The sequence below is a fragment of the Sycon ciliatum genome, chromosome 13 (genome assembly GCF_964019385.1).
Source record: "Sycon ciliatum chromosome 13, ocSycCili1.1, whole genome shotgun sequence".
In the NCBI taxonomy this organism is placed as follows: domain Eukaryota; kingdom Metazoa; phylum Porifera; class Calcarea; order Leucosolenida; family Sycettidae; genus Sycon; species Sycon ciliatum.
This window is the reverse complement of record NC_088655.1, coordinates 17,650,085-17,664,349: the sequence shown is the minus strand read 5'-3', so window position 1 is coordinate 17,664,349 and position 14,265 is coordinate 17,650,085. Positions and strand designations below refer to the sequence as shown.

The 14,265-nt window shown below is 49.4% G+C and overlaps 2 protein-coding genes across 2 annotated transcripts; both read left to right on the top strand.

The window, feature by feature from the left end:
- The first annotated feature begins 5,246 nt into the window (after positions 1 to 5,246).
- On the top strand, positions 5,247 to 6,843 carry LOC135829232 (uncharacterized). The gene is made up of 2 exons (XM_065341637.1): positions 5,247 to 5,514; positions 6,002 to 6,843. Exons 1-2 carry the CDS (start codon positions 5,247 to 5,249, stop codon positions 6,841 to 6,843), a joined length of 1,110 nt encoding a protein of 369 aa, XP_065197709.1.
- Positions 6,843 to 8,570, top strand: LOC135829231 (uncharacterized). The gene has a single exon (XM_065341635.1). It carries the CDS (start codon positions 6,843 to 6,845, stop codon positions 8,568 to 8,570), a length of 1,728 nt encoding a protein of 575 aa, XP_065197707.1.
- Positions 8,571 to 14,265: the final 5,695 nt, after the last annotated feature.

The window sequence follows — 14,265 nt, the reverse complement described above, 5'->3', positions numbered from 1 at the left end:
ACTATAATTTTTGTAGTGGCTATTGCTTTCTTTCGTTATTTGAGCACGGTCCACTATATTTTCATCGGCACATCGCTGGAAATGGTGGGTTTTTAACACGTCATAATATAGAATTTATACCCACCATTTCCAGCGATGTGCCGATGAAAATACAGTGGACCGTGCTCAAATAATGGACCATGCCCAAATAAGAGACCGGGGGTCCAACCCTCTTCAAAAAACAAAAGACAGGGTCTATTAATCGAGGAAATATGGTACATGTACAACAAAATGTTACACGAATATCCCGATACCAAGGTGGCCATGCATGCTAGCGATCAACATGGAAAGAGAAAACATTACTTCCCATGTGTCACATGACTGTCGCCTTGGAGTCGACCAATGACAGACCAAATACTCGGGCTGGAAAGCGCGATTCTGCCTGCTGAATGGTGATAGCACTAGTTCCACTGTACGTCGTGAAGTGACGACGGGCAGTGGACAGAATCCACTCATGAGTCTACCATTTCAATGATAAGCGTTTGTGGTCTGAAAGTACATGCGAAAGTCAATTAGTGTAGTCCTTGTACGGTTGTTTGTCCAAGTCACTCTCACTCAGCTCACAGCCTCATACAGGACTCGAGTCACAGAATGGTTGATGTATTAAAACTCAAAGATGGTGTGTTATCTCCTAGGCTAGGTACAGGTAGATCCTTGGCTTGAGTGCATACGGGAAACACGTTCCAGTCACTCATACTCGGTCAGTACCGCTCCTCATCCAGCCCTTGCTGCTATCGCGGCGCGGGCTGGATTCCGCGGTACTACCCTCGTACTCCAACCTGTACTTCTTCTATTCATTTCATAATTGACTTCTTTCGTAAACAGATTTTTTCATTGCACAATTTGTTTGAATTGCCTTTGAAAATGATCATGTTCAACTGTCTTCGTAATCGTCACACTCGTCCAACCGATGTCACCCTAACGCTGCGAATAACCAGCTCATCTCTCCCGCAGCTCCAGCTCCCCTTCCATCATGACCAAACATCAACTGAACCCCATTTTTTTTTCAAATAGTAGAGCAATATCCATAGCCTGCACAGTCAGGTCCTGGCTGCTAAAATCCGACTTTATCACATGCATAATGTACAATCGTGTACGCGGAGTTTTGCGGACTACCCGTCACTATCTCGTCCGCCCCAGGATAGCTGATAAAGGCTGATTCACTCGCATCTTCTGCTAGTCCATGTACTGTATCAGTGTAAGAAATAACTTTGAAGAAGACGAGTTCGAGCATACAATAATGTACTGCCATGATTTCTACCCTGCTTTCCATTGAAAACACTATCTGCATGACCTCTGAACCCTTTGCCATGCAAACCACCAGCACTGATCAGGTGCATGGACACAATTGTGTAGCCTACATACATGTACTAGAACCGTGGTACTCATGACTGTAGTTATGCTCCTTCCTGCGAAAGGATGCCAAATTATGCTCCAAATGTTCAACCACCCAATTATGGCAATAATTATGCCGGCATAATCCGCAGGTGCCTGCTGTCTGGCTAGGATTTCACCAACCACATCATACTGTTAACTACACATTGATTGAGCGGACGTAGAGACTATTGAACAAAAGGGGTCCCATACCTATCCAAGAATTACTCAATCTGCGGACAGACATGAACAAGAATTATACGTCCGATTTTGTTCAGAATTTTAACTGACCCTGCGCCTTGACGAAGTGCATTGACCTGGTTGTAGAGTAAAAGTTTGGGGTTCTTTAAAGGGGAAGTATACCCTAAAATCAAATTTCACCAGTTGTAGTCTTCGGGGTGCTGAGGCGAATGGTCTCGGTCCGAGGAAGCTGGTACGCTCCCTTCCTACTTGAATCCCAATCGAACTCGCTCACTTCCACCGAAACTGGGTGACTGCGTCCTACTAGATGGGGATTTGTATGCAAAATGTCACTAAAAGCGCCGTTTCGTTATTATAAAAGCACGGATGACTGCGATTGGCCCATTTGTTGTAGTCTTTTGGACGCTGAGTCGACTGGTTTTGGTCCGAAAAGGCTGCGATGCAGCGTTCCTCCTTTATTCCCAATCGAACATGGTTGATCAAGCGGTCACGTGCTCCTGCGTGCACCAGTCACCTGGTCACCGTGCCTGCAGGGTACGACTTACTAGCCTGTTTGACCTTTTTTGGGTGCAGTCCTGTCACTCGAGTTGAACTCGAGTTGGTGTGAAAGTTGTCGCCTGCTGGCGCGGTGACCAGGTGATTTGGGCACCCAGGAGCACGTGACCGCTTGTTCAACCATGTTCGATTGGGAATAAAGGAGGAACGCTGCATCGCAGCCTTTTCGGACCAAAACCAGTCGACTCAGCGTCCAAAAGACTACAACATATGGGCCAATCGCGCTCATCCGTGCTTTTATAAGAACGAAATGGCGCTTTTAGTGACATTTTGCATACAAATCCCCATCTAGTAGGGCGCAGTCACCCTGTTTCGGTGGAAGTGCGCGAGTTCGTTTGGGATACAAGTAGGAAGGGAGCGTCGCAGCTTCCTTGAACCAAGACCATTCGACTCAGCACCCCGACGACTACAACTGGTGAAAATTTGATTTTAGGGTATACTTCCCCTTTAATGAAATTTCAGAATATTTTTTAAACTACATGTACATATACTAGGTTTTGAGAGTCGGCGGAGTATTCTAACTTTAGGGGAAATTGAAGGGAATGAAAAGAATCGAAAGTCAGGGCAGCGGTTCTGCTTTTCGCATTTCAAAAGGTTTTCTGTCACTCGCCGATAGCCATTTCCCAAATCAGCCAGCCGGAAAATTCGCCGAAACTGTGGTTTTGAAGATATCACCGATCTTTTCGTCGAATAGGCAATTTTGGGGACAGAATTCGCCGAAAATCGATGTTTTTATGCCTCAACAGCATGCAAATGCAATCCCGGTAACCATTACACTGTGAAAATTGACTGCGACTTTAGGCATTACCGAAATCGTTCAGCGGGAAAAGACAACGAAATCCATGGCTGTGAAGAAATCGCCGATAATTGTGCCGATTTTGCAAATTTCGCACTGAATTCGCCGAAAATGGACGTTTTAGTGTCTCTAAAGCATGCAGGTAAATGTACACTGTGTTATGAGCGGTGAATTCAAGTACCGCTTTGAGCCAAATTCCGACTTTGGGGCTCATATTATGGCCGAATTTGGACATTCTCTTAGCCGATCGAAAAGCCGATTATGCGAAAAATCGGACCGATTTGGGAAATGCCTACTCGCCGAAGAAGTCGCAAAAAGACTCTAAGGCTGTTTTCCGTGTACCTTTCCCAAGAGGTTGACATCCCACAGACTTTTAATTGCATCAATAAATATTCAACAATTCACAATGCAGAAAAATCTATTTTCAGCTTCTTAGATTTACGACCGTCCAAATTTGCCTCTTGACGGCCGGGAAACAATTCAAAATTCAAAACGCGTACCTCTACTTTTACCCAGAAATTCGTTTGGCATTTCATGCTGCAGGAGCATGCGAGGGGTGAACATAGTTGAGAATACACACAGCAACAAAGAAGTATAATGTGTCTGCGTGGTTTTCAGCAGCCCAGGACAATGAAACAGACGTCTTGCACACACAACTGAAAAAATCTTTTTCCCCATCCTTACCTGCTTTCTCCGGGTGGCAGCCAAATTTCAGCGCGGTGCTTCAGTTCCTAATTGAAGCTCTTCCTTTAGTGCACTGCCAAGTCTCAAAAAACTAGGACACGTCTTCCAATCACTGCGCCCTGTTGCTCCCTTCGTGAGGAGCCAGAGGCCGAAGAACTACATTTCAGCAACGGGACTGAAGTAGGCTACCTACAAAACTAATAATTTCTATTTTCTTCTACATGTACATGAAAGGTGGCACAGCACAAGATTCGTGATCCTACTTTGGCAGGCGCTGGGGAGAAATGACTAGCTAGACTCGGTTGCTGGCATGGAAAGGGCGGACGGATGTGTGAAGCAAAGGCGTTGAACGCGTGGGGGTTCGACCATGGCGTGAATCACACGGCATGTCACAGACTGCAGGAACAGTCTGTGTTGTTTTCGGTATCTTGCATCAACATTCAGGTGCAAGTGTCTCTGCTGCGATAACCGTTTCTCGCTCGCAGATTCAGCTCGAAACCTCATATGAGGCTCAGTAGTGTTTGACTTCAGGACTGTAACTTTTTGACTGTTGAACAGGATGTAAACATTTTAATGGGCGCTTTCGAGTACACGTTTACAGAATTCTGGAACTGTTTTTTTTTAGCTTGAAGAAGGGCTGAGGCTTCCTGCAGCTTCATCTGTGAAAAGAATTCGGGTGGACACACCCATTCCCATAGCGCTGCACATCACATCCGAACCAGTTCTGTTATTTTTACAACGCTTCGGCACTTGGCCATCGTCAGGTAATAACAATGAATACGTGGAAGCCACACAAGAGCAGTATATACGCAGAGTGTAGCGCCAAAAAAGATGCGAATTATGTCACCTAGTATGCAGAAGTGGGGAGAGGGACAGAGAGAGAGAAAAGGCGCAAGTAGCACATCACGGAGGAGAACCAGCAGAAGGTAGCGCGCATGTTTTTTAAATTCTGGAATGACCAGAATGAGCGGATTCCGGCCTTGTAAACGAAAGACTGGAATTCACAACGCATTTTATTCATGTCATGTCACAAGCAAAATAATGAATCGTAAAAAGAGATCACGTACGCCCTCGCGCTCACGTGGACCCAGCATCGCGCACACGCCGGCCAGGGAGGCTCTTCGCGCGCTTGAGTCATGACGCGAAGGACTACATGTAAAGGGACCGTCACTTAATTTTTGCCGACTACCCGCCAAAAAAATCTTTTCGTTTCACGTGTCAGACACGTCCGCGAGCGCGTGCGACTCGCGAGCGCCCGCGCTACCTTACACGTCAGGCAATCTGTTCACGCCACATGGCTGGATAGCGCGTACATGCAAACATGATTGAAGACTTGCAAAATCAATTTTTTCCAAGTCCAGGCGCTAGGCCTAGGCAGTACTAATGCCTAATGCTACAAAACACGTACACGAAGACTCCGTGGTGGGTACGCGTTTTTGAGCTCCAGTTCTTGAAACCTTTTGGACAGCCCAGCCGGCATTAGGCCGGACTGGAGGTAAGTAGGTAGGTTGTAGCAGTAGTAGTAGTAGTAGTAGTGGCAGCAGTTGCAGTAGTGTAGTTAGGTAGCTAGGTTGTGCACAACGAGAATCTTTGCGCCATGGGTGAGCTCTCAAGCGCGGAGCAGGTGAAGCTACTTTGTAGCATTCCCGGAATACATCACAACGTAGTCAGCTTTGTAGATACTTTGAATGCTTTCGTCAGTGAAGCCAGAAACAACGAAGTGCGCCTCCAGCGGAGAGTAGACGAGCTCGCCGGCCTGGTCTTGGATTTAAGGCAAGAAATGAAGTCATTGAAGGAGTCCGCCATTATGGCAGTCAAGCAACCATTTTCAAAAAGCGAGCTGGGCAAGGAGATCAAGAGTGCAGGTAGTAGTAGTACTACGAGTGAGAGTACCCGTACCAGTAGTCCTGGACAGTCAAAGCCACGCGCAAGTGACAGTGCAAAACTGCCAAACCAGCAGGTAAAACACGTGGGAACCCACACTGAACCCCGTACCCGTAGCGCCGCCACACCCTGGCACGCAACCAAGACAGTGCCCTCTGGGGACACAGAAATGGAGTATTCTGAGTCTGATCAAGAGTACATAACCAAGAGTGTGCAACTGCCTGCACAACCTCTATGCTGTGCTGCGACGGCAGAACTTCACATCACGTGACATGGTTCAAAAGGTTATGCTGGCAAACAGTGCAAAGTGACCACAAGAGAGTTGTACCCAAAGCTGGGCTGCGTACAACCCAGTATATATCATGCACTAGAGTGCACGGGTTCATCACGTGATGTGAAGTTCTGCCGTCGCAGACCCCATAGCTGGAGTTGCACACTCTTGGGTTATATACTCTTGGTCTGATGCAGGGGATACTGGACTCCTGCCTGTCAGTGTCAAGCCCGTTTTCGGTGCTACTGCTGCCAACGCTGGGCCTAACCAGGACACCCTACCGACCGCTGCAGGTAGTGTTGAACCTGAAACTGGCAACACAGAGCGAGAGGAAGTGGATGCCATAAATGACGACAGCTGGCAGCTGGTCGCTGCAGCCCCACCAAGACGCCGGAGAGCAGTAGTGTTTGTTGGCAATCTTAGCAGCACCTGCACAATGGAGGGTCTCACGGAGTTTGTGCACCGCCGGTCTGTAGCAGCCACAGGGAACATCATAGATGTCCACTCATGCAATGTACACACGGCAGCTAGCGGCAAAGTATCCGCCAGGGTCACCAACGATGCAGCTTGCCTGGCCACTGTGACCGCTGCCAACTTCTGGCCTCGGCCTCTCTACTGCAGGACATGGAAATTCAATCCACCCAAGAAGAGCAGCGGCAACGACAAGGCCCACAGCAGCAGTGATGGTGGCAGTGGCGACGGCAACGACAATGCCCACAGCAGCAGTGACGGTGGCAGTGGCGACGACAGCAGCGGAAACGACTGTGGCAGTGGCGGCAGCAGCAGCAGTGACGGTGGCAGTGGCGACGGCAACGACAATGCCCACAGCAGCAGAGACGATGGCAGTGGCGACGACAGCAGCAGAAACGACTGTGGCAGGAGCGGCAGCAGCAGCCGCCGCAATAGCAGCAGCGACAGTTCTCCCAAACCTGGCGCTGAGTTAACTCGGACCCCTGGGCAGAAGTCACGACCCCACCAGCGTGGTTCTCCCGCTGAAGACCAAGCTGCAAAGCGCGTGGCTCCAGTCAGCAAACAGTGATGTCTGCTGCCAGCCATATACCCCTGCTAAACCCCAATGCTACTCCCTTCCAGCCTCGAAGGTCCCGGGGCTCCCAAAGAACAACCAACTGCAACAACCTCAAACTGTTCGTCACGAGCCTCAACATCGGGTTTTTGAATATCTGCAGCCTGCGCTACAAGCTGCATGCACTGGACAGCCTTGCCCACCAGCACAACTGGGACGTCGTTGGCGTTGCTGAGACCTGGCTGGATAGTACAATCTCGGATGGCGAAATTTGTATTCCCGGCTACAGTGTTGTTCGCTGTGACCGGCCCGATCGCCAGGGTGGGGGCACATGCCTCTATTACAAGACATCACTCCCAGTTACCTATCGTTCTGATCTGCACAATAGCCACCTGGAGGCTACCTGGATAGCTATTGGCGGAGGGCAACACCAGCACCTCGTTGGCTGCCTCTATCGCCCACCAAATGCAACTGCTGATTTCTGGGGCCACCTGGACACAGTCCTCCACAATGCTGCCACGATCACGCCATCAATGACACTGGTGGGTGACTTTAATATCAATCTGGCTCAATGCATGACCAGTCGTCCTCACCAGCGCTTCTGGGACCTTATCGGATCGTATGGGCTCCGCAACTATGTTCAGTCTGCCACACGAGTCACACCCCGATGTCCGGATGGAACGCTGCTTGATTTAGTGCTCTCCACCGTGGGTACTATAAGTCACTGTGAAGTTGTACCCTGCACGATCAGCGATCACTTCCTTGTGCATGCAAGTCTGTCTCTACCCTCCTCGCAACACCCACTGCAGCGGAAATCAGTGCGCCTCACCCGCAAGATCCGTGCCATTAACCTTGCAACATTTCGTGAAGATATTGCCTCGTGCAGCCTCCACTCCTTTCCCCCTGCTGCAACTGTAGACGAGATGTGGAATGGCTGGCATGCCAAGTTTATGTCGGTTCTCGAAAGTCACGCTCCCCTGCGTGAAGTCAGAATCTCCACCAGGAGGACTCCCCCGCCATGGTCCGACCGTGATCTATTCCAACTGAACATGCGCAAGAATAGACTTCACCGAAAGTGGCTACAAGATAAGACTAACGTGCATCTACATGAGGAGTACAAGCGAGCCCGTGCAGAAGCCTCAAATGCTTACCGGCGAAAACGCAATCAGCATTTCCAACAGCAGTGTCGTGATCACTCCTCCAACCTGCGGAAGATGTGGTCCGTGATCAACTCTGTCACTAGCCGTTCTCGTCAACATCATCAGCCAACGTGCGACATCACAGAAGTCTCGGATGCCTTCCACAGCATTGTACATGATCCGTCCCGTCCGGCGCAGCTCCAGATTCCCATTGGTCCACAGCCGCAAGGCTCAATGCTGACCTTCCAGTCAACCACCCCAGATGAGGTCAAGCACCTCCTGGAACGGATAAATCCCTGCAAAGCCACAGGCAGTGATGGGATTCCTGGGTGTCTGCTACGTGCTTGCGCTGACCTGTTGGCTCCATCGCTTTCAGTGCTCTTCAGCTCATCGCTGAGGCATGGTGAAGTCCCTCTGGCTTTCAAACATGCTGTAATAAGCCCTCTCTTCAAAGCTGGCGATCCATCGGTAGCTGCAAATTATCGTCCTGTGTCGCTCCTGCCGATCGTATCAACTACTCGAGAAGATAGTCCAGAAGCAACGTGTTGCACATCTGGAGCGATCATGTGCCATACCACCGACTCAGTTTGCCTTCCGCCGTGAGCACTCCACAGAGGACGCCCTAGTTGTAGCAACAGATGCCATCTTAAAGGCCCAGGACGACAAGTTGACCACAGGCGTCTGCCTAATCGACATGTCAAAAGCCTTTGACAAGGTCAATCACAGCCAACTGGTCCGGGACCTATTCGATCTCGGCCTGGACAATGCCTCCCTTCGCTGGTTCTGCAGCTACTTAAGCGATCGAACCCAGCAAGTGCGCATTGGCCCCACCTACAGTGTTGCTGCTAAGTGCTCATCTGGTGTACCACAGGGCTCGGTCCTAGGACCGATCCTGTTTAGCATGTACACCCGTGATGTCCCTGCCATAGCCCATCCTGCTCCATCTCTGCAATTTGCCGATGACATTGCAGTGCACTGCCACAGAAAATCAGTCCTAGCCACATCAGGCTGCCTGTCAGGGGCCGTCACCAACGTCGCTGACTGGCTCAAGCATCGACATCTGCTACTAAATGACAAGAAGAGCCAGGTCCTGTCAATTGTACCACAACGCAATACGGGCCAGCATGTCGCTGTCCGCTGCAACCAGACAGAGCTTCCCCTGAGCCCAACAGCAAGGTACCTCGGCGTGACCCTTGACGCCGCTGTGAAGTGGGACCCCCATGTTGACGCGATGGCGAAGAAAGTTGTGCAGAAGATTGGAGCATTGTGGCGGTCCCGCAGATGTCTGAGCCTCAGTAGTCGCATCCAGTATGTGAGGTCAGTCATCATGCCTGACCTCCTATATGGGTCTAACGCCTTCTCTTCCTCCCTCAAGGTTTCTCAGCTTGATCGCCTTCAGGTCCTGCAGAACCGAGCGGCGAGAGCGGTATACGGTTTGCCGCCTCACACCTCGGCTCAGCCTCTGCTCGAACGGATGTCCCTGTACAGAGTTCGGGAGTGCTACGCCCAGAAGCGGCTCGTCCTGGTGTGGCGCTGTGTCAATGGGAAAGCCAGCAGTGTCCTCCAGGACCTATTCTCACCATCAGCTGGCAGCACCACCCAGCACCAGGTTTCCAGGGGCCTCACTGTCCCCTCGGCACAGTCAGAAGCCGGCAGATCTCGCCTGGCCTTTCAGGCAGCCTTGGCCTGGAACGCTCTCCCAAGGAGTGTAAGGGAGATCAAGGCTGCCCAGCAATTTAAGCTTACCTCCATCCCCTACACCTTGCAATGAATGCTCTGTCTGACTTTTCCCGTCCACACACCACGTCATTTACTCTTCTCTGCGTGCTTGTGCGCTCAAGTTATGAACTCTTTGTGTTCCCTCTGTTGATGCTTCAAAATCGCTCTATTGACACTGCAAAATCGCTCTGTTGACGCTACAAAATTGCTTATCATCTCCCTCCCTCCCTCCCCCCTCTCTCTCTCTTTCTCTCTCTCTCTCCCCGTAGCTCTCTCCCTTTTGAAATTCGCTTCCATAGAATTGGGCACCATTGCCCGTTTGGCCTTGCGAAGCAAAATAAAAATCAACAACAACAACAACAACATGCCCAGGCAGCTGACTTTGTTTTCGGAGAAACACTACTCATTGTAGTAAAAAGTAACAATGAATAGCGATATCATCTAGGAAGGATCGCTACCCTAACGCGAAGGAAAGGCCTTGCGCGGCTGCTCTACGAAGTGTTGAAGAAAGACTCATCAAAGTTAGTTGGTGGACGAACAACTCGCTGGCGTTTCTGCTCTTGGACAGTGCAACGCGGCATGAAGATATGTTGTGGCTCCACAATCGCTGAGAACGCTAGTGTGCGTCCATGGAATACTAAAACACAATAGGCGCGGCGCAGCTAACGCCCACTTGGATGAATCGGAGTGGTGGCGAGTGCATTCTCCTTCCTCGGTGAACACTGCTGGTCACCCTGTTTGATGATCCACCAAACACCATCGGTGCAGGCCGTGTTTTTTCGGAACCAGCCATTTATTCGTCCACCAACAATAGAAATTAATGTTCCTCACTTGAACACTCTGTAGAGCTGTCGCTGTCGTGACAAGGCCGTGTATACTCCAAGTCTACATGTAGGATGAAGAGTAACAGTTACTGCTGATAATGAAGTTTGCGCTCGTGGACAATACAACGCTGTGTGAAGTAAATTGTGGCTCCACAATCGCTCTGAATGCTAATGTGTGTCCATGGAATACTAAAACACAATAGGCGCGGTGCAGCTAACGCCCAACGTGGATGAAACGGACAACAGCAGCGACTAGAGCGTTCTCCTTCCTCGGTGAACACTGCTACAAGACATTATGCTTGATGATTCACCAAACACCATTGTTGGGGGCCAAGTTTTCCGGCGCCAGCGAGTTGTTCGTCCACCAACTAACTTTGATGAGTCTTTCTTCAACACTTCGTAGAGCAGCCGCGCAAGGCCTTTCCTTCGCGTTAGGGTAGCGATCCTTCCTAGATGATATCGCTATTCATTGTTACTTTTTACTACAATGAGTAGTCTCCGAAAATAAAGTCAGCTGCCTGGGCATTAGGCATTAGTACTGCCTAGGCCTAGCGCCTGGACTTGGAAAAAATTGATTTTGCAAGTCTTCAATCATGTTTGCATGTACGCGCTATCCAGCCATGTGGCGTGAACAGATTGCCTGACGTGTAAGGTAGCGCGGGCGCTCGCGAGTCGCACGCGCTCGCGGACGTGTCTGACACGTGAAACGAAAAGATTTTTTTGGCGGGTAGTCGGCAAAAATTAAGTGACGGTCCCTTTAGGCCTTCGCAGTCATGACCACACCGCGGTAACCATGGTACCACACAGACTGTGCAATTCTGGCGCCAGAATTAGAGAAATTCGGCCCTCTCTTCAGAATTGACGGATTCGACGGAATTGGATAAAATCAATTCTAACGACGGAATTTGTCACTTTTTGTGTAATCGAACTGTGCATCAACAATAACTAATTCTAGAATTGACCGAAATGCGTGTAATCGAAAGCGCCCAATGTCTACTCTGCCGCTCCTAGAAAAAAGCAAGGACACGAGTACCGGGGCAGAACTGTCCTCAAGGAGGGGGGAAGAGCGATTATGTTTCCGGAATGATACTATTCAGATGGAGAGCCAAGGTTTAATTTATATAAAAGAGAAAGACCGAGGAACTACAAGTTACGCTATACTGTCAACTAACACCACCAGTTACTAAACAATCAGGTCATGCGATAACATGGCACGACACTGACCGACGGTACTGACGTTCTACAACTAACTGGCTAACCGCTCTAGCACATCTTGGATGCGAACTCCAACTGGCTTCCAACTTGGAAGGTTCTAGGTTATAGAAATAACATAAGGAGGGGAAGGTGAGCGCAAGCAATATAAGCACGAGCTGAAAGTATCAGCTGTGAAGGACATCGGCGGATGTTCATGCATGTCGAGACGATACTGTGGATCTTCTTTCACAGTGACAACACGTGTGACTAAGAACAGTGGTTTGAACGGACCTGCCACCCACCCGGTATGGGCATGCAATAGGGGTGCAGACATCATACCAATGGATTTGTCATTAATCTGCATTGATATACTTATACTGTGTAAAGAACAAAGTCCTAACTTCGCTATTCTATGAAGAACAAGGGAATCAGATTTGCCTGAGTAAGGTATGTACGATTGATGTAGACATGTTTATCAGTTGCCTTATTTTTTGTTATTATTACAAGCCCAATGAGGGTAAATGAACTGAAGGACGCACAATGGGAGTCCATAATGTTCTGACCAGGTCGTGGTCCAAAATTGTTTAGATAGGAACAATTTAGGAAAACTGAAGACACAGAAATGATTTTACTTCCGAATATATCTCTTTAGATATCAACAAGAAAAAGAGCAACAATTTAATGATCATCATAGCCTAGGAGTCATGGCATCATTCAAGACTACAGCAAGAAGGCAGCAATGCCTGTGTATATGGTGAAGTATAATAGAGACAACTTAAAACATAACGGTCGCTCATAGAAAAGAAAACATTTCCTGGTTGTTATTTGTGGGCTTTAAGCCTTGAAACGAAAATAGGCAATTCAACATGTCTGTGTGGTATAGTTGTGCTCCTTGGAATCCGACCCTATGGAAACGCTTGCACCTTGGATGCGTATCCATTATTTTTATAGGAACACAAGTGAACGTCCAGCAGCATTTGTACCACTGCCAGGGCAGGAAGCTCCGTGGAAATCTGGTGCGCCAGTTATGCAACGTTGGGAGTCTGGTCGGATGTCACCCACCATGTTTGGAGCAAATCGATCAAGCCCCACCACAGGTACCAGGACATCTTTGAAAGTGGCCAAATCTGAGGGTCTACATTTCCGTGGATGCTTCGTGTGACTCTTCCTCCTGGATAGGCTTGGACGAGGGCATGAACACAGGTAAGGTGGTATCTTCATCAGGCAAACTGGAGTTTTTTTTCACCCTGATGTGGCTAGTACTGGTGTGATCAGAGATGGGGATAGTAGACGAAAATGGAAACCCGTGAGCGGAAGAGGTGAGAGTGTTGGACGAGAGACCCGCTGGAACACAAGATTCCCTGCTAGGACGTCTGAATGAGCTCGTACCGGACAAGTAATTGTCTGGCTCGCCCAGAGAATCACGCCGGTATGTGCTTCGACGGTACATGGAGCGGGGTCTGTCCAGCGTGCCTTCCCCATGGCTGGACAATTGGCGCAGGGTGATTTGGCTGAATCTGAAGGAACTCGACATTGTGTCGCGTGCAGAGCGCGATCGCCGCGAGCTGTGATCGCTCCATTCCTTGCGCAAATCCTGTGACGTGATGGTGTGCACGACGATGAAGACACCCTGCATCGTGTTCAGTCCGGCGAAGATGTACTGCAAAGATATGTGATCAATGAGAGCAGTAAGCACTCCGGTCACCCAGGTCAGGCCGAGCAACAATGATAGGAAACACTGATACGCAGCAACTAGATGGAAATGAAGATTTGAAAAGCACACTTGAGAATCACTTGAAAACACTCAAAAACAATACAGGAAGTGCTGCGATAAAGAAAGTCCAATCTGCGTTTGCGGGATTCGGTTTTGACCGCCCCCCCCCCTCCCCCCCCCCCTCCCCCCCAGGTTTGCGTCTGCATCTGCGGCTGTGCGTCTGCGTCTGCGGCTGTTCGTCTGGGCTCGCGATACCGTCACGTGATGGCATTTCCTAGGCGACCGTCAAAAACCGAAGAAAACGCAGACGCAAACGCGACTTATGAACGCAGTGTGATAAGGGCGCGCTCACGCTGCGACCATAAGCACGCGTCCATGCGTCAGCAAAACGCAGAAACGTGGCAGTCATGCTCACACTAGGCCTCGTACACGCGTAGACGTGAAGTTGTCATACAAACTTTACGAATTGCAGTTCGTATCCAAAAGAGTTCGTGCGTTTCCTAATAAAGTTGTGGCCCGTTTTGGATGTAATTTTTCGCATGTTGCATTTTGGAGGAAGTGCCTCGTGGCTCGTACTGTTGAATTCGACGAAAATAATTCATACAATCGGGTAGGTTTGGACTCTTGAGAGACTGCCGCTGACATCCAAGCGCTTTCGCTTTCCTGACCTCGTGGTCAGAGCAAGTGCCAGTGCAGTGGAAATTCCGGTAGTCGTTTCTTTCGTCTGTTGCCGAGATGAGAACTGTATTTTCCGATGATATGTAACTGAAATGTCTTGAGGTATGGCATTCCATCATCGCAGAAAAGTAGAGAAAGATGATTCCCCAAACCGAAAAGCCAGGCCAAG